General features: G+C 34.1%; 1 protein-coding gene across 16 annotated transcripts in view; it reads right to left on the bottom strand.

The window, feature by feature from the left end:
• Window positions 1-23,664, bottom strand: part of LOC552709 (polypyrimidine tract-binding protein 2) — a 547,610-nt gene that overhangs the window by 116,954 nt on the left and 406,992 nt on the right. For 15 of the 16 annotated variants that reach the window (XM_026442196.1, XM_026442199.1, XM_026442201.1 and 12 more), the window contains one exon: window positions 5,271-5,420. In XM_026442196.1, coding sequence (XP_026297981.1) covers window positions 5,271-5,420 — 150 coding nt within the window. Of the gene's footprint in view, window positions 1-5,270; window positions 5,421-12,310; window positions 12,552-23,664 lie in introns of those variants that run through there. The other variant, XM_026442203.1, reaches the window with a different exon arrangement.

The following is a 23,664-nucleotide window of genomic DNA, read 5'->3' as shown; positions in this document are numbered from 1 at the left end:
CGGGTAATAGGATTCGATTTCAACCGTGCGAGTCTGTTTCAAGGTTTCCACCAGCCTCGCTTCCCAACTGTCGCGAAGAATTGATGGATAGGTTGATTTAATGCAACCGGGTGAAAAGTTGGAGTGGAAATTTTGTAACAAGGAAGAAAACTTTTGCTTGGGATCGAGTACGATTCGAGGTTAGGGCGAGGTTTGTTGCGTATGAAATATTATTATGGAAGGGAAAGAATTTTTAGCAAGGAATGGAAAGATGTTTGTCTTGAATTTGGATTTGGCAATTTAAGGAATATTATAATATCTTTTTGATCTAAGAGTTTGGATAGACGTAATTATAATTAGTTGAATGTTTAGGGAGTTGAATCTTATTGATTTTGAAGTTTTAGTTTATTGTATATGTTAATTACAAATATTGCATTATCTAATGTTAAAGTAATAGAAACTTTGGAGAATCAAAGTAAAAGGTATTGATCAAAACTTATTTGTCAAGTTGTGAATCTAATAAAAAATTCAAACATAACCTACAATTGCATCATATATAAATTTTCTTCACGAAAAATCATTTTAAATTCATCGTTCGAAGATTTAACGTAGAATAAGCGAATATAATCGAGGTAAATACGTGTTTCGCGACTAAATTAATATTAATTTATCTCGAATCGATGTTGTATTGTAACACACATTGCAATATAATCTAATCTAACCTAACTTAATCGGTGTAAGTTTGCATTAGACGAAGAGAAACAGATGTATACCAAGATGTATGTGGTATATAATAAAAATAGAGTTATATATACCTTCTATTTGTGAAATATAATTGCACAATTACGATTCAAAATTTTCACGAGAAATCATTTTAAAATTATCCGCGTCGAAGATTGAAACGAGGCGGTAATCGAGGTAAATGCACAAACGCGACTATTAATATTAATTTATCCCGAATCGATTGTATCGTAACACACATTATAACGTAATCTAACCTAACCTAACTTAATCACTTTAAATTTGCATTAGATAGACATATCGGTAAGACATACAATGAATAATAAAATAGATAGAATAAATAGAGTTATATCCACTTGTATGAAGTCCATGTTATAATTGCACCATTACCATCCGAAATTTTCTTCACTTTCGCGAAAAATCATTTTAAAATCATCCGCGAAGAAGATTGAAACATCGAACGAATCGAGGTAAATGATAAATGCGCGTGTTTCGCGACTATTAATATTGATTTGTCCCGAATCGATTATATTGTATATTAGATCGTAATCTAATCTAACCTAACCTAACTTAATCACTTTAAATTCGTATTAAATAGAGATATAATGAATAATAAAATAAATAGAATAAATAGAGTTATATTTTCCACTTGTATGAAGCCCATATAATAATTGCACTATTACAATCCGAAATTTTCTACTTTCGCGAGAAATCTAATCTAACCTAACTCAATTTAAGTTTGCATTAGATAAATATATAAGTAAGACCTATAATGAATAATAAAAATAAAGTTATATCTTTCCATTTGTATGAAACCCATATAATTGCAGCATTACGAAATTTTCCAATTTCGTGAAAAGTCTAACCTAACCTAAGTTAATCAGTTTAACTTTGCATTAGATAAACATATCCGTAAGACATATAATGAATAAAATAGATAAATAGAGTTATATTCCATTTGTATGGAGCCCATATAGTAATTGCACCATTACGATCCGAAATTCTCCACTTTCGCAAGAAATCTAACCTAATCTAACTTAGTTAGGTTTAAGTTTACATTAGATAGCCATATCGGTAAGACATATAATGAATAATAAAAACAGAGTTATATCTTTCCATTTATATGAAACCCATGTAATAATTGTACTATTACGATTCGAAATTTTCCACTTTCGCGAGAAATCTAACCTAACCTAACTCAGTTTAAGTTTGCATTAGATAGACATATCGGTAAGACATATAATGAATAATAAAATAGATAAAATAAATAGAATTATATTCGATACTTTTCATTTGTATGAAGTCCATAATAATTGCATCATTACAATTTTCCACTTTCACGAGAAATCTAATCTAACCTAACTTAATCAATTTAACTTTGCATTAGATAAACATATCGGTAAGACATATAATGAATAAAATAGATAAAATAAATAGAGTTATATTCGATACTTTCCATTGGTATGAAGCCCATATAATAATTGCACTATTACGATCCGAAAATTTTCATTTTCGTGAGAAATCTAACCTAACTTATCACTGAAACCAGGCGATAATCGAGATAAATAATAAACGTAACTATTAATATTAATTTATTTCGAATCGATTGTATTGTAACACACATTGTAACGAAATCTAATCTAACCTAACCTAACTTAATCAGTTTAAATTCGCATTAGATAGACATATCGGTAAGATATATAATGAATAACAAAAACAGAGTTTCTTTCCATATCTTTCCATTTGTATGAAGTCTATGTAATAATTGCACCATTACGATTTTCGCGAGAAATCTAACCTAACCTAATTTATCATTGAAACGAGGCCGATAATCGAGCTAAATGACAAACGCAACTATCAATATTAATTCATCTCGAATCGATCGTATTGTAACGCACATTGCAACCTAACCTAACCTAACCTAACCTAACTTAATCACTTTAAATTTTCATTGGACAGACATATCGGACGTAAAAGACATACGATGAATAACAAAATAGATAAAATAAACAGAGTTATATATTTTCATCTACACTTGTACATACAAGCCCGTGTAATAATTGCGCCATTACGATCCGAAATTTTCCACATTCGCGAGAAATCATTTTGAAATCATCCGGCGGCGAAGATTGAAACGTCGAACGAGGCGGTAATCGAGGTAAACGATAAATGCGCGTGTTTCGCGACTATTAATATTAATTTATCCCAATTCGGTTGTAACGTACACAGGATGCGACAAATTATTCCGCGGGACCGTATCGTTCCGCGGCGAAATATTCCGGCGTGCAGAGATTCCATTCATCCTCGGAACACGCGTAATTTTCCAGGGGGGGGGGGGGGAGGCGAGCCCCCTTCTAAATGAAAACGCATCGCTAAATCTCTCCCGGCTTTCAATTTCGCGTTGTAACGCGCTGCGCGGAAAGATGGCGCGCAGGTCGATTTTCGCCCACGCCTCGGATCGGATATTCTAATTATTTTTGGCAATTGTGATTAATTCGATACGTGATCGTGAGATGAGTTATATTTATATATGTATATTTAAAAGTACATAGAGAATATTTAAAAGGTATATCGAAATAGCGTTTTATCTCTAGCATTCCGCGAAATAAAACTGAAAATTGATTTTTTGCTTCGGTTTCGCGTTACGAATCTTGTAATTATTTTTGGTTATTTGGTTACACGATTGTGATTAATTTGAAACTCGATAGTTAACGATTCTTTCGTTGTGTTATAGAATATTTAGGGTGCGTGTATGTTTTTTTTTTTTTTTCCGTGTATTCCGCGCGAAACAAAATTGAAAATTGAATAAATTCTTTTTCTTTTTCTTTTTTTACCATTATATTTTCCGCGAAATATTTTTTATACGTGTATTTTTCCACCCGGCTATTCTTCCCGCCGTTTTACAATAAGCGAGTTTTTGTGGAAAAAGAATTTCTGTCGTTATTAATATTAATTATTTTTTTATAGGAAAGGAAGAGTTGCACATTTGAAAATTTCAGTTCCCCGGGAATTAGGATAATTAAAATTAATGTAAACCCACTTGAAAAATTTCGTATCTCATATCCAACGCCCATACACTTTATCTCCTTTTCACGGAATACTAACTTCACAACCTCGTTTTCTCTAGGAAATTTTGTACAACCTGCCTTTCAGAAAAATTTTCCCTCCACTTAAAACTCTACCGTCGTAAAACTACCGTGTTTAACAAAAGAATTTGCTTTAAAAGAAACTAAAAAGTAAAAAAAAAAACAGCCGTTTTTTCCCTAACGAAAGAATACTTAAATTATGTGTGTAAACGTTAGAAAGGCTAAATTTTCTGGAAAAACTACGGTTTCGGATGGCCGTAAGATATTAAGTAAATCACAAAGATTATTCAACTTGCAAAGTTTACGTTATTCTTATATAAAACTTATCCACAACTTTTTTCTTTCCCTTTTCGTTCTCAAAAAATAATAATCTTAATTTCCTCCCTCCCTCACGCGTGAATAATAAATTAACCTTAATTACAACCGAGAAAAAATTTCTATCGAAACTCTGAAAACTCTCTCCTAATTCTCTTTCCATTTCGTAGAGTATTAAATATAATTTAATTTGAATTCTGCTCTCTTCTGCTCTCGTCATCAACAACAAGATTCTCGTCTGTCATCGATATTATAATTCGAAGCCAGAATATATTAGGGAAACGAAATTTTGAATTACAGAAGGATCGAAACTGAAATCTCTGTGTGAAATGCACGTGATCAAACGCGGAAACAAAAGGGAAACAGAGAGAGAGAAAATGTTCCCGATGCGTAAAGTGCACTACGGATAATAATGGATAATGATGGTCGAACGGCCGATCATCTGGCCGAAATCGATGATTCGATTGTTTCTCTTATTGCTCGGCTCGGCCATCCGCGTCCCGGTTGCCAAGTGGCTCGATCATGCGGATCAAATTCCGTTTTTGCTTGGATTTTGGTCCAGTCTCTGCGTATCCCATCATCCTTCGATTCGAACCGTCATTTTTCACCCGATCCTTTGCTGGGTAATTCGATCGAGAAATTTGATAATCGATAAAACGAAGAAATTGAACGACATCAAATTCGAAACACAAAAATTCTGGCAAAGAGAAATATAAAAGTTTTCGTTATATTTATAACGGTTCGTTTGATTACAATGATTTGCAGAGAATATAGGATTAATTTAACATAAATATTGCCTGAATTGAATAACGAATTATCTGGCAATAAGTTTGGCAAATTTGGGGTTTGATCGATTTCTTGTCTAATAGATACTTTATTTCGAATTTTGACCGTTCAACTCTTCGTTATCGAGGAATTTCGAGCATCGATCGAATAATTAAATTTCGCTGATTGCTCGTTCCTTATTTAATTCGTCACCAATTGTTAATTTGTCATTTTTCAAGGACTATATCTCGATTAATTATTATTACAATTTGTCATTCCGTTTCCTGAATTTATCGATTCGATATCATAAACTTGGTATTGCTAAATCTTTTAATTACAAACAATTAACCGTTTATTCGAACATGGATGGAAATTTTAACTCACCTGATTTTTCCCTTTGAGAACGAGGACGTTTGTGACACGGCCGAAGGGGATGCCAAGATGGATGATTTCACCCTCCGATACTTCGTTGGGGATGTTTCTGATGTGGATAACCCTCGAAAGTTTGCCGTTGTGGCTCTTGTCGAGTTTAACCTGCGCACAAAGTTTCTACGGTTAGTCACAAGTTATACTTTTATTCAAAATATCTCGTTAAAAATCAATTATAATTCAAATTCCATCCCGATGCTACAAAATAATTTAAATAATAATTATATTGAATAACAAGTTGCGACAGTTTTTTGGAAATTGTAACCAAAAAAAAAAATTTGAATATTACATCAGTATCTCTTATTAGTATCGTTAGTATTTCTCTGCTCGAGGCAATGAACGATACTTTAGCAGGTAAAAACGCAACATTAGTACAAGATAATATAACCAGAATACTCGTCATTGCTTGTTTCACAAGAGAAACCAATCACACGTGAACCAGGATAAAACATTCCCACTGTTCATCACCTTCACCCTATCGCGGATAAGGTGTTCATCATCAAGAGCGAGAACAATGGCAATCCTCTTCAGCGTCGAAATATATACGTACAAATACGACTCCATTCATATTCGCCCCGATAAGGGCGAGGCCTTAATTCCTCTCTCTCTCTCCCTCTCTCTCTCTCTCTGAACGAAATAAAAACATCTCCTGGGCAGAATCCAGAAACATTTCCAAGCCGACCCATCCGATCGAATTCTATTCGATTTTTCTGAGAAGAGGGGGGAAGCGGCCTCTTAAAATTCCATCAGTCCTCGTTAAAATCGGAAGAGGAGGAGGCCGCACGCGTGCAGATCACACTTCCGGTGCACAAGTAACGAAACTTTTCGCCCGGTTTCGTATAAATTTAAATCGAAATCCCGCCGCAGGCGGAATTTTCAATCACGGCTCAATCTACTCGAGACTCTCTCTCGCAGTCGCTCTCCCTCTTCCTCCTCCTCCTCTTCTGTTCCCTTCAAGCCCTGGCTCCCTTTTATTCGAGGCGAGGTTTCGGGGTTTAACCGATCGGAAAACGCGCTTCTTACCGAGTTAGAGGAAGAGGAGGAGGAGGAGGAGGAGGGAGAGACACTTCTACATCTCTGTAAACCCTTCTTCCAGATATTTTCGCTCGACACGCGTTGGTTAAGAAATCGTATATGCTCGAATCGACGTCCCATTTCCTTCTTGTTTGGAAACTTAGTTACAGAAAGAGGGAGAAAGAGAATTGTTTCCTCGAATTTGGCGCCAAGTTTACGAAATTCGTGGAGGAGAAATAAATTTTTGTTTCGATAACACGATCTCTCTGTTGATATTCTGAAATGATATTCGTGAAAGGGGACGAGACTCACTGAAAGTGTCGAATCGAGAGAGCATTAAAGAGAAGAAGAAGAAGAAAAAAAGAAAAGAAAAGACACGATAAATATGAAATCTACGATTCGATTATTTACGTGGTTTTAAACAGGTGGCATCGATATTCCAGCTACTCTCGAGGACGAGAGTATCGAAGTAAGCAAATAAAACGATATAACGCGATAGGTGCACGCGAATTATCGTGGTTACAAGGAATAATGGTGGAATTACGGATTAAATCTTGCCTTCGAGAGATTTCTTGTGCGACTTGAATGCGAAGTATAATCGGTCGTGCTCGTATAATAGCGTATTATATTCGTAATATTATTCGATAATCGGGCGCGCGCGCGCGCGTACACGATGAATAATGAAGGCATCGTTTCGCATAATTCCGTTGCGCTGGATATATGCGCGAGATTCGAATCGAATCGAACACTTTAATTGCCGCATAAATACGCCCCACTTCTTCCGCCTGTTTATATCGTTATGCGTATTATCCTTTTTCTCTTTCTTTTTCTTTCTCTCTTCTTTTCTTTTTTTTTTTTTTTTTAATTGCATTCCATCATCGAGCGGAATAAATAAAACGGTATAAATGTTAATGCATTCGATCCAATTCGTAGATAAACGACGAAGGAGAAAAATTTTAATTATACTTAAGTTAATAGTAGGAATAGCGAGTGAGTTAACGGTTAATGGTATAATGTAAGAATGATTAATAATAATTTTTAAACGACACATCCTTGTTTCATCGAATAAATTAAATTTAAAAATATAAAAATAAAAGAAAAATGAAATGTTTCAATTTGTTGTGATGTACGTCTCGTTGTCGAAATTCGTTAAGAAGAAATTATTGGGATATTTTTTATCGTGAAATAGACGAATATTTTTTGCTTGATAAACGATCGCTCTCTCTCTCTTTTTTTTTTTATTTTGTATTTTGTGTTTTATTTTTTTATTTTTTTAGAAATCAGGAAAGTTTAGAGAAATTGCATATCGAGATATTTATTTAAAAATTGATCTTCTCCGAGTGACAGTTAATAAATCACTAGGAATATATATTTGTGAGGGATACATGATCAAAATTTGTAGGTGTCCCAGTATTGTAGACGTCGATTTGCCTGTCATCCACGTGCCACATGGAAAAATGCACCTGGCAGATTGAATATCGTTTTCCTATCATTTATCTTCTCCGGATAAATCGACGATTTTGTAAAAAAAAATTTGCCAATAATAATTTCACTTATATTCTCTTGTATGAATATTTTACTATCCCAACGCCAAAGATCAAAGAGGCAAAAATAATTAACCTATTATTAAAAATTTCACTTCCTAAATAACATTGTAATTTTGTATTTATAATTTAATCCCTTCCTTCTTTTTTTTTCTACAAATGAATCGTAGCTAATAATTCAAATTGTATAATATTCAAGATTCTGAAAGAATCTTTCTCAACCGCATTCCGAAATTCCGCGACTGTTAAAGAGAACGTTAAACGTTAATACAACACACGAATCGAAACAAGCGAAAGAAAAAGAGAGAGAGAGAGAGAAAGAAAGGATGAGTTTCTAGTCGAGCATGTAACAACTATCGAATACTCTTCGAGACTTGAGGGGCGGAAGAATTGGGGCGGGATCAAAAGAAATCGAGGGTTTAATTTCAAAGGCTAGCCGAATCCGCCAGGAGCCACTCAGAACAGAATCTCTTCGGGAAGAAACGGTGGAAAACTCGTCGAGTGGATACTTTTATGTGCTTCGAACTTTCGAACGACAGCACGATAAACGAGAGTAAATTATATAGATTGTACGAAAATGATACGGATTAAGAAAGAGATTGAGACTAATAACACAAATATTTTTCAATACAGTATCTTCTGAAGAAACAATGTCACACAATTTTAACAAATTTCTTCGAATAATCTTCAAAATCTTTATCCCCTTTCGATCAAGCTTAAACCATCCGATTCATCTGATCCGAATGAGTTTACGTAATTAATTAACGTAAAAAATTAATCAAAATTTCACTTCACAACAAAACTGCACTTTTTATTCTTCACAATTTTATTTATTCGTGTGGTTTCGAGTTTGCTCGATCTTTACTCGATGCTTCGAATGATAAATTATCCGACTGATTTTTTTTAGCCCACCTGTTAGCCCAGGTTCAGAATTCTGAGCTCGAGTGAAAAAAAAAAAAAAAAAAACCTAAAGGAAAATTTAATAAAAATCGGGGATGTGCGGGGAGTAAAGAGAAAGAAAGTTGGAGAAGAGAAATATCCCGGGACAAAAGTCGAGCGCGAGCAATTCCGAAGAAGAGGCTATCAAATGAGACACTCGAGATGTCGAGGGCGAAACGACGCGTCACGCGAGTGGCTGTCGATCGCAGGGAAGAAGAGGCTTAATTGGCCGGCGTTTCCCTCGCTCTGGCAAAGGTAGCTTAGGCAACGAGAAACGCTGCAAACAAGGTTTGCTTCGAGGATCGTTCAACCGTTCTCCACGACGACCTCGAGGACCACGGAACACGGTTCGTGCGCCTGGACAACGTGCTGCTGCTGCTTCCAGTGTCTTCGTTTCTTTCCACTTATCTGTACCAAACTCGACCGATAATTTCTTTCATCTCCCCCTCCCGTTCTTACTTTTGCCTTTCCTTTTATCCAGACTTACGAAACTTGTGCGAAATCACGAAATTATTTATTTATTTATTTATCATTGAGTAAAGTCAATTATAGAATTTGATAACGTTATCACTTTTTAAACGGATTTTTCAAAATCTATTTAATTTCTCTTTCTATATAATTTTTAGGGAAAATATTCATTTTTCGATCGATTGATAACGTGATTTCTCGATTTTATTTAACGAAACGGAGAGAAAATTGTTAATAATGATAATCGAACGCGAAGTTTGTTATATATAAAGGGTTAAAATGGAAGGGTTGATAAAAATATTACTACTTTCACTCCCCCCTTTCAGTCTCTAGGCAGGCTCGTCTCTCGTCGGGAATACGTCTTCCTTCATCCGAGCCGATAATTGGACATAATAGAGGCAATTCGCGGAAAATCGCTTGTAGGAAATGGGTACCGTGACCTCCTCCCATCGGCTGATAACGAGGGAGGATGCGCTCCGCCAACCGGAAGTCAACATTCCAATTCCGTTAGAAAATGCCCCGCCACGGAGGACCCTGGTTTTCTACCCCCGGAGGAAACAAGCGGTGCCATTTTCCTCCTCCCCTCCTCCCCTTTTCACCGTATTTTCACAACCCTTTAATAATTCTTTCGTTAAATTTCGTAAATATTGCTCCTTTAAGAAGAAGCCGAGGGTACGTAAATTTATCAAATTTAATGATAATATTATTTTACACAAAAGCAATTTAACAAAGATAAAAAGGAAATTAAATATTATTCGAATACTAAATTTCTAAAAAAAAAAAAAAGAAAAATTCAATAATTTATCAAAAATCGAAACATCGTTTTAAAAAATATCGTGTAAAAAAAGAATACGAATTCAAATAAATAAATAAATAAAATGTAAAGATGAAATGAAAAAGAAAGAAATGAAAGAAATGAAATTTTCAATTACCATATCTGTTGAAAATCGTGGAGGCACAACTATAACGTGGCTGGTGGAACACACAGGTCAAATGCCGCAAAGATCGTGCAGAAATATCCTTGCAAGAGATGCACCGCGATATGCAGTGGCAAACAAGTTCTGACGCGATGCACCACGTTCAAACACGCGAGAGGGGTAACCGATCCTGCCCCAATAATAAAAATCAGCTGTCGCATTATTCGTGGAGAGGAGACTCGGCCCCAAGAAGAGATTCCCATCGATATCGTCCTGTTTATCCTGTTCCATCCAGCTACGACGAGTCTATCCTGTCGTCTTTGTCGTCTCTGCGCTCAATAGGGTTTTCGCTAACGCGATTGAAAATCTGCCCTGAATTCCGACGTATAGCATATACTGCCACGTGTGAGAAATCGTGATTTTCTTTTTTTTTTTTTTAATTATATTTTAATTGTATTGTATCGCGAAATAATGATAGATGCATAAAAAGAAAAATGATATAATTGTTACAATAAAATTTCGTTTCAAATAAATTAAATTTTTACCTTGATGTAATTTTTCATATATAAATTTGTAATTATAATTCAGTTCAATGTTTATTCTCTTTTTATTTGGTTCAAAATTCTTGTTTTTCTAAAGAACAATTTTTACGAGAAGTTTTTATCTTTATGTATGTTATTTCTATAAGAAGTATATTGAAGCTTCTTTCAAATCGAATTTTATAAATATTCTATATATTTTAAGGATGCAGTAAGAATGTTTTGAGTAGTTATGAGCGATAACCAGACTTTAAAATTTAATCTTTTACGGCCTCAAGTTTGTGGCGTACTAACTTAAAATTCTATCTCTGTAATATTACGTATTTGAATCTTTAATGTTTAATCTCATTTCATAAATGCAAAAGTAGGATTTTTCTTGGAAAAAGAATTTCTGATAGAATTTTATAAACATTTATGCGATAAAATAATGAAATAAAAAGAAATAATTTATTTGGATACACATTTTTTAGTGAATTTTTAGTGAATTATAAAAACAATTTAAAAAGCGTAAAAAGCATTCGTTTCTTTCTCTATATTCACATTATATTTCATATGAAATATTTAATAATTGCATGAAAAATGATTATTTACGTATACGTAATGAAAACGATAGAAATTTGTATAAAATTTTAAATAATTATTTAAATTTAAATATATAAATATTAATAATAATAACTAACACAAAACAAGAATAATATTGCATTAATATTGCGATATTAATAATTAACTACTTTATTATTCATTCCGTATTTCAAAATTAATATATAAGAAATGTAATGAGAAATTTTATACCACCTAAAACTATAAACTTCTTTTCAATATGATAATTATTTTATATATATATACACACTTTACACGTCTTAAAATTACGTAATCTATTTCAAGGCAATATATTCCAAGAATATAAATATAGGTAAATATTACAATGAAATGAAATTCTTGGAAACATATCGTAGTCACGCAAGAACTTTCTGGTTACATTGTGTTTACATATTTAGTTTTTGTTATTTCTTGCATGGAATGGCCATGAACTAATATTCAAAATATGCCGATTACATCCATAAAAATAAATGAAAGAAAATATTGCGTGTATATATAATCGAATTATAATATATATTAAAATTTTTAATTTCAACCTTACTTCTTGTATTAATTCAGTATTAAAGTAAAATGAAAATTATTATAATAGGTTTTCAATTACAATAAAACAAACCGATAAATATTAAAAATATAATCTAACCTAACCTAACCTAACAGCGTAACATTCGAAGATCAAATTAACGTGCAATATACTAAACGCAATTATCACGTACCATATTTATGAATAATCATAAAAATATATATTAACGGTCAGAAATGTTATGAACAATGATATATGTTATAAACAAGACAAGCAATATATTCTACAATCACGCCATGACACATTGCATAGATACAACAATACTGCCATATTGAAATATCGATTCACATATCGAAACAATCGATACGAAACTTCGACTTCCATATATCCATACATTGTAACATTTTAAAATTAAACGAAACGCGATTAATTAAGAATAAAATAAGATACTCACTTGTACAGACAAGACATCCAATAAGAATCTAAATCGTTTTTTATTGCACGTTTTACTTTGCAGATTGTTGCGCATGCCCATGGATCGTTTAAACATTGACAGACGATAGAAGCACCGATACGAGATAGAAATAACGCGAGAACACGTGTCAAGTGAAAGAATACGTGAAATCGTTATTCCCCACGATCACGTTAAACCACGACGCGATTTCTCCATTGCGACACATTCGAAATACGATGATAAGCAAAACTGAACGCGCGAAGAAAGTAACAATGACGCGATGTGCCGGTCGATGTCACGTTGACGTTCGGGCATCTCCGTCGTTGCTCGACCTTTCTCGGCTAAGACGCGCTTGATATTTAGTAGTGGGGGATCTGGTGTCGCTCTTTAGATATAATTTCCCGCAAATAATGAATGGTGTAAATACGTATTATTCTTATATTTTTATAACTTAGATATATTTAGATATATTTATATATCTCTTTTAAATATTTTATTTTCATTTTAGGATAATAATTATATATACGTTTAGTAATTTATCGTAAATTATATTTTCGTATTTGCGTGGAGATAAAATATAATTTCTCTTTGTTTTCAAATTAAACAAGGCACGAAAACATTTATTATAAATTCTGTATAATAATGTATAAAGATTTATTTTATTTTAGTTTATTCATTTGGATTATAATATTTTCTAAATTAAAGAAATACGAATTATTTTCGCATTATTTTTTTCTTCTGATATTACAACGAAAATATATGAGAAGAAAATATTTGAAAACAGGGCGCACGTGCCAGGACGCAACAGGCGACACTATACTCGCATCCCCATTAGAATTCCAAGTAGGTTCCCTCCTCTTTTTCTCTTTCCTTTCGCTGGCGTAACTTCCGCCCTTCGGGCATGTTTCCACCCTCGATCGCAAACAGGGAACCCAGATTCTTTTCTTTGAAAACGAGCCAGAGAGTGCAAGTCGAAACCAGGTTTGGGTCGCTTTCTCGCGATAAATGCACTCGAGTGAATCTGTAGAGTGCATAAAGGCGAGTATTCATTGTGATAATGCTTTTTCAAGAGATATTAGATATTTTTCTTACTCGGATACCCCTTTATTTTTTGTCTATTCACGTATAGAAGAATAACTTAAAAAAATTTATAAAAATCTTCAAGATCCTTTTACTTGTCGTATCGTTGATAATATTAATTGCTTTTAATTTCAAGAAATATTACACTATGAAAATTATCCTGTCTTAAAAAACGATTATTATCTTGGAAATTATCTATATAAAATATCCATGCAAAAAACATTAACTTATTACGACAACCAGTCTCGACAAATTTATAACATAATTAATCCTCCGGCAAAATATATATATTTCCAATTTCCAATAGAATCCAATGTCATCACCATTCTGAAAGTACACGATAAATCAACGTAAGAGAGAAAGAGAGAGAAAGAATCGACGTCTATCAATTATCCAGACAAATCAGAAACATCATGGACAAAGCGTCAAACAAAAGAGGAAAGGAACAAAAAAAAAAACGAAAGAGAAAAAGAAAAAGGAACAATACGCGAATGCAAAAGTGCTCAGTTATCGCGGTTGATCTCTCGTCCAATCGAATTAATTGCGATCCACGAAGAGGGTGGATGGAACACAGATGCAACGATCCGTGACGAGGAAAAGCCACGTTGCACAGGGAATGAGAGATTCGAAGAAAAATCGAGCGTGGCTCGTCTTTCGTTTTTCAATTATCCGCGGTAAAGGATATCGACGATTCTATAAATGAACACCGATCACGGCGAAGACTGATGGACGTAACGGGGCGGGGAAAAAAGCAAAGGAGGCTGCTGTTCGTTTAATTGGTCGCCACCCTTTTTCCGAAGGAATCGCCCCAAGACGAATGAGAAACGGGGGGTGAAAAAGGGTGGATCGAACCCCGGCGGAGGGAAAAAGGGTGCAGGAAAAAAGGGTATCGAAAGAGTGTATATTCTGCGCGCAAAAAAAATTTTACGAAAATGAAAATGAATATTAATAAAAGTTGATAAAAATGGTTTTCCAAGTTTTTTTTTTTTGCTTTTAAAAAAAATTGTTCGATCGAGGAGAAATTGGGAATTTTTAATTAGAAGAATTTTTACTCGACAATGGGAAAAATTGATTAGCTTGTTAAATTTTATTATCGGTTTGAATAGAATTCGAAATGGCTGTTTTTGGGGAAGAGAAAATGTAGCTTTTTTTTTTACGTTCAATTATGAGCTTTCCATTAAGAACAATTTTTTATGCGAATATTGGGGATGGAATGTAATCTCATTCCTTAATTTTATATTCCGTTTGGGAAAGCGCGATTCAATTATTTAAAAAATATAATTTTACACAACGAACGGAGAAACTTTTTTTAGGAAACAATTACACGAGAAAATTACAGTACATAATAATAGGCTAATTTAAATCTACGAGTATTCAAAAATGAGGGAATAAAATGAAAAGATTCAACCTTTTTTTCAATACCTTAACCAATCGATTGTATAATATTAAAACAAAATTCAATGTAAAACCTTTCATGAAACATTTAATATCTTCCAGTATAATAACTGTATGAACAATGCTTCCGAATATTCCTTGTATTCCGTCTCTCATTATTCAAATTATCCCTGCGATCCTCCGTGTAAGGCAAGAAAAAGTTCCTCAAATTAAAATACCACGGATCAGTAACATTGTTTTCGAAATTATCTACCATGAAAATTACTTCGATATTTCTAAAGTGTCAAAAATTAATAAAAATAATAGAAATCCCCTCTCTTTCTCATCGTATCGATTGATAATACATCAATCAAAAATATAGTAAAAAAAAAAAAATTCCATCGTAAATAATTCTATTCACAAAATTTCCCTTTCAACTATTTTCCCTTTGGTCACAGATCGAGAACCACTGGCCAGGAAAGATTCGCATCGTGCCGGTATTATTACAAAGCGACGCATTAAACTACACGATATTTTACTTTTATCTCGATTTCCCCTAATAAAATAGCCAGCCTTCCCTTCCATACTCGTGCCCGTATGCGCCCGTGTAAATGCCAGTCGCTACCATTTTTCATCCCTCCGACACGTCCCCTTTAGACTCGCGTTTCGATCTCTCGATGAATACACACACATACATACACACATACACTGTGTATCGATTTCGATAGTTCATTCGACCTTTTTATACACGTATATATCTCCACCCTTCCACGATCTCGCTGCACTCGGTTGCTACATTTTCAATACCACCCTCGCGATTCGTAGCGGAGGCAATCCACGATTCCTCGTTCGGCCGACTGGTTTACACGATCAACCGTGGCACGATGGAGGAAGGGATGAAAGACAGGAAGAAGGAGGGGAGAGAGAGAGAGAGAGGAGCGGGAAAAAAGACAGGAAGAAGCGCAACACTTTATTTGAATGGATTGCATCGCTACACAGCTATGCATGAAAGGATAATTTAGAGGCTGAGAAGAATCGAGTTTCTTTCTCTGTCGGGGAATAATAAGTGAATTTTTTTTAAAGGAATTTTACGTGTAATGTAATATTGAATATTCAATTGAGGTAGAAATTAATCATCCCTAAATTATTTCATCTTGAAACATATATAATTTTATATTTCTAGAATTCAAAAGATTAAGTGAACGAGCATTAACGAAGGCAATTGTCTAAATTGTACCCCATAGTTTTCAATGTTTATAAATTATGAAGAAAAATTTATAAAATTTCGAAAACGATTACACGTATAACGTATATAATTGTTTTTGATACGTTCATTTATATATATATTCGATGATGTAAGACAAAGGATTAATCCGATAAAAATTGTTAGGCATCCTTTTCCCCTCGAATGGATCGAATTACACTGTTATTACAATCACGATCGATCCTCTTTCGTGAGAGAAACACTATTTTATTATTTTTTATTCTCCCCCCTTCTCCGCAATATCGATAGATCGAGACAGAGGATAGTCTATTCGGTTTTTTGCGCGATAGAGAGTTATTACCGCCTTTGTTTCGTTGAATGCAGCCGAACTTACTGTCGTTTGTCCTAGCTTCCTCTCCCTCATACCGGGCTTTTGTATTATTTTATTTTATTTTATTTTATTTTTTCTTTCTTTCTTTCTTTTTTTCTTTTTGGTTTCCTGTAGGTGAACCGGATTTTCAATTGTTTTACAAGTTGCTAGGTAACAGCAAAAGGCAATTGTCTCATTGAATTTTTTAACTTCAATTTTTTAGCTACGAGCACCCTTCTGTTCTTTTGAAGATCTCATTATCGTCTGAATTTTGTTCTGGTTAAGCAATTGCACAATTCTTTCCCCATTTTCGATATACGAATCTAATTATAATTAACGTTACGTGATATTATAATAAAAATTGATTTATATATATGTAACAATTTTTAAAACTTTTTAATTATAAAGTGTTCTACGCTGGCAAAAAAATATAAAATTTGGGGGATAATTTTATACAACTCTCTCTCTCTCTCTCTCTCTTAAAACATTTTATCTCTAGTTTTCATCCTTTATAATTTACATTCGCAAAAAATGGTTAGAATAGGACAAAACGTAAAATTTAGCGAACTATTTTATACAGAATATTTCATATTTCATATTCTAACATTTTCATCCTTCGTAATCTACATTTAAAAAAAAAAAATTATATTTAGAATGAAACGAAAACATAAAATTTAGCGAACTATAAAATCTCTTCCTTGGAATATTTTATCCCTTTTCACGAGGAATCAAAAATTTGCGTGAGAATGTCGAATCATCGGTTTTCAAAATTCCAAATTTTCTCACTCTCACTCGTTCTTTAATTTCTTTAAACGTTATTTTAAATTTTCTCCTAAAGAATTTCGTTACGAGTATAGAATAAAATCGAAAAGAAAAGAAATTATTAAAAAATTAACAGAAACGGAAATTTAATTCCCCCATCGCGAGATTGATGTAATAATTTTAATCAAGATACAATCGAACGAGTTCAACGAATTCATTCAACGAAGGAAAACGCGAAAAAGTGTGCGTGGTGGGTGCATGGATAAAGAACGACAGGGAACGGTTACGATTGGCGGGAGAATTCAGAAGCTGGAGAACGAATCATGAAATTCTGTCGGCGAGGGCAACTTCCGTCACTGTCAGATCTTTTGACGTGTGCTTATCAGTCGTGGATTTTCGCGTCAAACGTGCAGACGGATCCGTGCTCGTCGAATCGACGAACGAGCGAGGCAGCCAGCCCGGCCATTTTCCGGACATTTGAGGGACCCACTTGAAAAATTCCAAAGCGACGCGTGGAAAACCCGCTTAAGGAACGATCGAAATGTATAAATTCGAGGCGGAAAAAGCGGAGCGGAACGTCGGCGAAGAATTTATTATCATAGAGAGAAATTCTGATTTATTCTCCCTTCCCCTCCCGAATACATCAAATTTGTCTTTCTCTTTTTTATTATTATTATTATTGTTGTTAAATTTGTATCGTTGAACGGATGATACAATCAGGATGATATTTCCGATCTGGATATTCCAAAAGCAAAAATTTAAAATACGAAAATCTACGCGTATAATAAACTTATCGAATCATGGGGCATAAAAGCATCGAGAGCATAATACGCTTTACGATATTTGGAAAAAAGTAAAGCAAGCTTTTCCCATTTCTTTGGTCGCGCGGATAAAAATTTTTGTAAAAAATCTACGCGTTCAACGTTCGTTCGTTCGTTTCGATCATTCGCGTCGACTCGAAAAAATACGATTCGCGACGAAAAAGTTACGCAAAAACCGTCCGACGAAGAAAAAAAAAAAAAAAGAAAAAAACAAGAATTAAATGCAAAACAAATCGGCCAAAGTTCAGAGATCGCGCACTTCCTCTTCCTTAACAAATAAACCGTCCATTGATGCGCAAAAACATATCAAAGCTCGAAAAAACTTGATTCTAAATTTCTCTTTGTAACTCCATCGGAGGTAACAGGTATTATCCTTTTTCCAGGGAACACAGAGGAACGAGAGAGAGACAGAGAAAGAGAGAGGGGAGGGGTGGGGAGGGCAGAGTGTTCGGTTCCATCGGTTCTTTCTGCACATATATTCGATAAATTTCCGGCGAATAATAACAATAAACGGATACACGAAACGCACGGTTCCGTTCGAACCGTGTTGCCTCTACTCTGCTACATATATATATATGCCTCTCCCGTTTTTCGTTCTCGCCCCATTGTTTTCGCAAAACAGAGGGCAAACGTCAAATGTGAAAACAATTCGCCCGCTAATAGGAACAATTGGAACAATGCAGGCGTCGTTAAACTTTATTTACACACGGCGAGCTGGCGGATAAAAAAGAAGGGAAAAAAAAAAAAAGAAGCGAAATGGGAAATGCTTCACAATGTCCATTTTGAGAGAGAGAGAGAGAGAGAGAAGGATGGGAGAAGTAAAAATGTGAAATTTCACGAAATTTAAATCATATCCTTCTGTCCAGAAGACAGAAGACAAATTTTCCTGAGAAGAAATTCTCGAAAGACTCGAAAGATTATTTCCCGATCGGTGAAAAATCAAGGAAGGAATGAAATTGAAATGATCGATCTCTCTAAGAAGGAAATCGAGGGAATAATTATACATAATATACATTGAAAAAAATGTATTTCCTTCGTCGAGCTTTCAACGCAGACTCAAGCTTTCAACAAATCCAATGTGGATTCGAGTTGAATCATTTCTCATTGGTTGCAAGTAGCGGCAACAATATATATAATCGTCCCTAATGCGCTTCCACTGTCAACTATTTTTCCTTTCGGAAAATGCGTTGTCACGCGAGCCCAATAAGCGGTAATTGAACGGCGAAAGGCACAACGGGAGGGATACAGCCGTGTTTCACTCGTACTCGTCGTCGTCATCCTCGACGAGGAACCGTGTGGCTCTTGTTTACGAGGCTTTGTCCGCTACGTCAAAGAACGAGGGCCGTAATCGTAAAACTGTATCGAAGGATAATCGCTAAATCGAGGAGGAGTAGAAGAGTGGTAGATCCAGTAATAGTAACAATTTTAACGGAAAGTAAAGGATCAAAGGTTTCAATACTAGAAGTTATCTCTTATACAATAATTTAACCTTAAATATATATATAAAAATATATATATAAATATATATATAAATATATATATATAAATATATATATATATATATAACCTTAAAATATATATATAATCTTTGGAGAGTTGGATGAATAATTCAATTTCTGAATTTTTAAATTTTTCAAATTTATAGTTGCTATCAATTTCCACTGAAGGCATTAAGATAGATAGATAGTTTTTGTGAAGTGAAAGAGGAGAAATTCAAAATTTCTATTTGGATTTTTCTTCTTATGAATGCATAAAGATCTTTTATATCTATTATTTTTAATAGATTCAATAATTTTAATAATTTAATTTTAAAAAATTTAAGAAAAATACATTCATCTATTATTTCTTCTTATGAATGCACAAAGATCATCTATTATTTTGAATAATAGAAATCTATTATTTTAATAGATTCGATAATTTTAATAATTTAATTTTAAAAAATTTAAAATAATACATTCACCTATTCTTCCTCATGAATGTACAAGAATCTATTATATTATCGTGAAATCTTTTACAGAATTATTTTACATAAAACGAAATAACGAAATGAAAAAAAAAAAGTTTATCAATAATTTCCATAATTTAATTTTAAAAAATTAAAAAAAAATACATTTACCTATTCCTCTTCATGAAAGCACAAAGATCTACTATATTATATGCAAAATCTATTATTTTATATAAAACGAAACAAAAAAAAAGAAAGTTTATCAATAATGTTCTTTTCTTCTTTGCTCTTTGATTTTAATAATTTAATTTTAAAAAATTAAAAAAAAATACATTTACCTATTCCTCCTTATGAATGCACAAAGGTCTACTATATCATCGCGAAATTTATTATTTTATATAAAACAAAATAAAAAAAAAAAGAAGAAAGTTTATCAATAATTTTAATAATTTAATTTAAAAAAAATACATTCACCTATTAATTACAGGAATATTCGATTATTCATTAAATTAAATACTAATACTAATATTCAGAAATACTATTGTCCAGAACTGTCAGAGGGTTACTGCGATCGCCAGCGCCTACCAGATGAATTCCTCCGGCGACGAAAAGGTGGCAATAGGCGAAGTTGATAGGGGCGAGGGGTTAATAAATTGGCCGACGGGCCGATAGAGGGGTCTTGCCAGTTTTATGGAAAGGGTGTAGAACCGTAGAATGGACAGTCGGCTTGGAAATACCGGTTATTGATGAACCGTGCCAACCCCCTCCCCTCCCTCCGCCCGGTCGCGTCTGCACACCACGATACAATGGCGTACGCTGCGTCCATAACGCGTTTAGACACGGTGCATCCCTCCCCTCCCTATCCCTCCCTCACGACATGATTAATCGTGGGCCTCTGTTATCTCCTCCGAACGACAACCGTCCGGAAAACGGAGGAAAACGAAGGGGTGGATAGGTGGCGTTATTCCTAAGGGATGAAACAGAAATTTGCACCCTACCACTACTATTACAATTATTTTCAACTCTCATTTATGTATTTTTCTGTTTCTTTTTTTTTTTTTTACATGTGTTGGATTGAAGGAAAAAATAAAGGAATTTCTGAATTTCTGAAGCGAAACGAAAATTCGTTTGCGCCTTTTATTTATTTCTAACGTTTTTTTATTCTTTGATTGGTGATATTGGAGAGGAAAGAGAGAGACGAATTAGAATTTTTCTGCCACTATTTATATATACTTATTCTTTATTATTTTTTAATCTATCTCATTCAAAGAGATATTTTCAAATTTAGAAAAAATTATCGAGGTTTCGATATTTGTTTCTTCTCAAACATTCTCTTGACATGAAAGTTAGCGTACGACTGTTTATGTAAACAGAGAAGGGATAAATGGGGGTTGTTGGTGAATAGGCGATGTGGTCAAGGTTACATCGTAATAATGGAATTTCTAGGCAAGCGAATTGAGTTTCAGGGGGGGTGGTTAATGGGAATATATATAGGAGAAACAAGGGTTAATCGTGAGCTTCTGTTTCGCATGGTTGGTCGTGAATATGGAAGGGATATATAAATTCTCGATCGAAGGAGAAGAATCAAGAAATTAAGGACGAATTTAAGGGATGCCTGTCACAATAATTCGTGCCGAATCAAAATTTCATTCTCTTCATAATTCTGATCTTTGTAATTTAAAATCAGACATAAAATGAGATACAAAAAAAAGAAAATCATTTATTAAAATACAAAAATTGACTTAATCGATCTCAAGAATTTTTCTTCGGGATGGAATCGACAAAGATCGAGCCAAGTCGATTCGAGTCGTTTATCAACCCTTTAACGAAGAAGAAACGGGAATAATTGAGATGATGACTCGAGACAACGTTCATAAATGACACTTTTCGATGGAAAAAGTAGACGAATTGAAAACTTTCTCCCGATAACTGATCGATCGAACTGATATTTATTTTGCCTGTTTAATATGTTTGATAACGAGTTCCATCGTGGCAAATATGATGCACCCCCTTCCTTCCTGTTGGAGAAGGGTCGAAATATGGGTTGAAAAACGATTCGTTTAATTCCAGATTTTCTGCGTGAGAATTTTCTACGTTGGCCTGAAGAAAAGTCATCGAGAAAGCCACAATAGAAGACGCTGTTTATTCAATCAATCAGGAAGATGTATACACATGTGATGATATAAGGATCTTTCCATTAATTAATTTTTGTTTAATCCATTGATTTTATTTTTAAGTTTATAGTGATAGTAAAATTAGAAAGAAAAATATTACTTTGAAATTGTAAATATATGTTATACACAGTTGTGAATAGTTGTAAATAATTCCTTTTCTGCCAAAGATTAATAATACTTCTTTGCAAGTAAATAGATACATCAAAATGAGATTTTCTCGACTTTTGTCTAATCCTATCTTATTCGAAAATTGTATATAATTTACCAAACTTTGAAACTTCATACATTAATACAATAAATAAATTATATTTATTATAATTGTTCCAATTTTTATATAAAAGAACCGAAAATGTTCGCTTAAACCTTCAAATCAATTGAGAGAAAAATTCGAATCGAAGAAAACTTGGGAAAACGATTTTGGAAAACGTCCTTTTCATCCAATCGCTCCAAAAAATAACTCGAAACTTGTCCCAGACTGTATATCGATCCATCGTCCAAAATTTTGCGTTGGCCAGTTCCGAGGAGGCAGGGCGCAAATTAGAAACCGTAACTCGAAACGGGGGAGGGCAACAGGAGAAACAGAGAAGGGGGTTGGAAAGCGTCAAAAGCACCCCCGAGGGTACACTTGCCGGTCGCATGGTTAATATAGGGTTATATTTGCCCACGAATCCAAACATATGTAAGGGAAACTTTCGAAATACCCGCTCGCCCCGTTCAGGAGGAGCTTCTACTCGAAACTCGACTACGAAATTCAGGAGCAAACGCAAACATTCCTCGATTCCGATTCCGGGAAACGGATCGACGCTAAGAAGCGGAGATAAGAACGAAGAGATGGAGATTAAACGTTTCCGCGCGAAGATTTTGAAAGATTTTGAAAAATTCCTCTTTCCAGGGGAAAATCAGTTTCGTTCGACGAAACGCGAGATTTTAATTATACATTTCGCTCGAAGATATAAAATGTTGGGAGGGGATTCCGTAAAGCGGAAACGAAGAACGAATTTATCCGTCGTTTCACGGAACATCTGGCCGTCTTAATCCCTTTTGATTATCAACCGCGGAATATTTTACAAGGCGCATTGTCGTAAAACTAGCCGCAATATCGCGACATTGAAGTTTAACTAATCTTGCAAACGTTGAAAATACGTGGATGGAAATGAACGATTGGATAATTTAAACATTTAATTAAAGATCGAGAAACTTTCTTTAATACAATCTTATGAACATTCGAAGAATATTTAAAAATAGGAATCTCTTTCGAATTATAAATTCGTCCATCAAAGATCACGAAGATATCTTCTTGAAAAATCGAAGAATATATCGATCCTCGAATCAAACTGATAAACTTCGAAACTCGAAGGCTAAACCGTCGAAGAGTAATAAAAAAAAAAAAAGAAGGAAAGAAAACTTCCTCTCCAAAACTTTCACCGACAAATTCTTATCAAATTCTTCGACATCGAGGATATACTTTTTTCTCTACTTTCGAGCTATCGCAATAAAAGAATGGAGGAAACACGCGATCGAGCCTGATCCGACGATAAGGATAGGAGGGTGGATTTTTTAAAACGCGAGGGGAAGGGGGGAGGGATAGTCGTCGAAGGTTAAAGCGGCAAAGTTTCGACCGTTC

This window comes from Apis mellifera, linkage group LG8, assembly GCF_003254395.2.
Source record: "Apis mellifera strain DH4 linkage group LG8, Amel_HAv3.1, whole genome shotgun sequence".
In the NCBI taxonomy this organism is placed as follows: domain Eukaryota; kingdom Metazoa; phylum Arthropoda; class Insecta; order Hymenoptera; family Apidae; genus Apis; species Apis mellifera.
The sequence above is the reverse complement of the archived record's forward strand: the minus strand, read 5'-3'. Positions and strand labels throughout refer to the sequence as shown.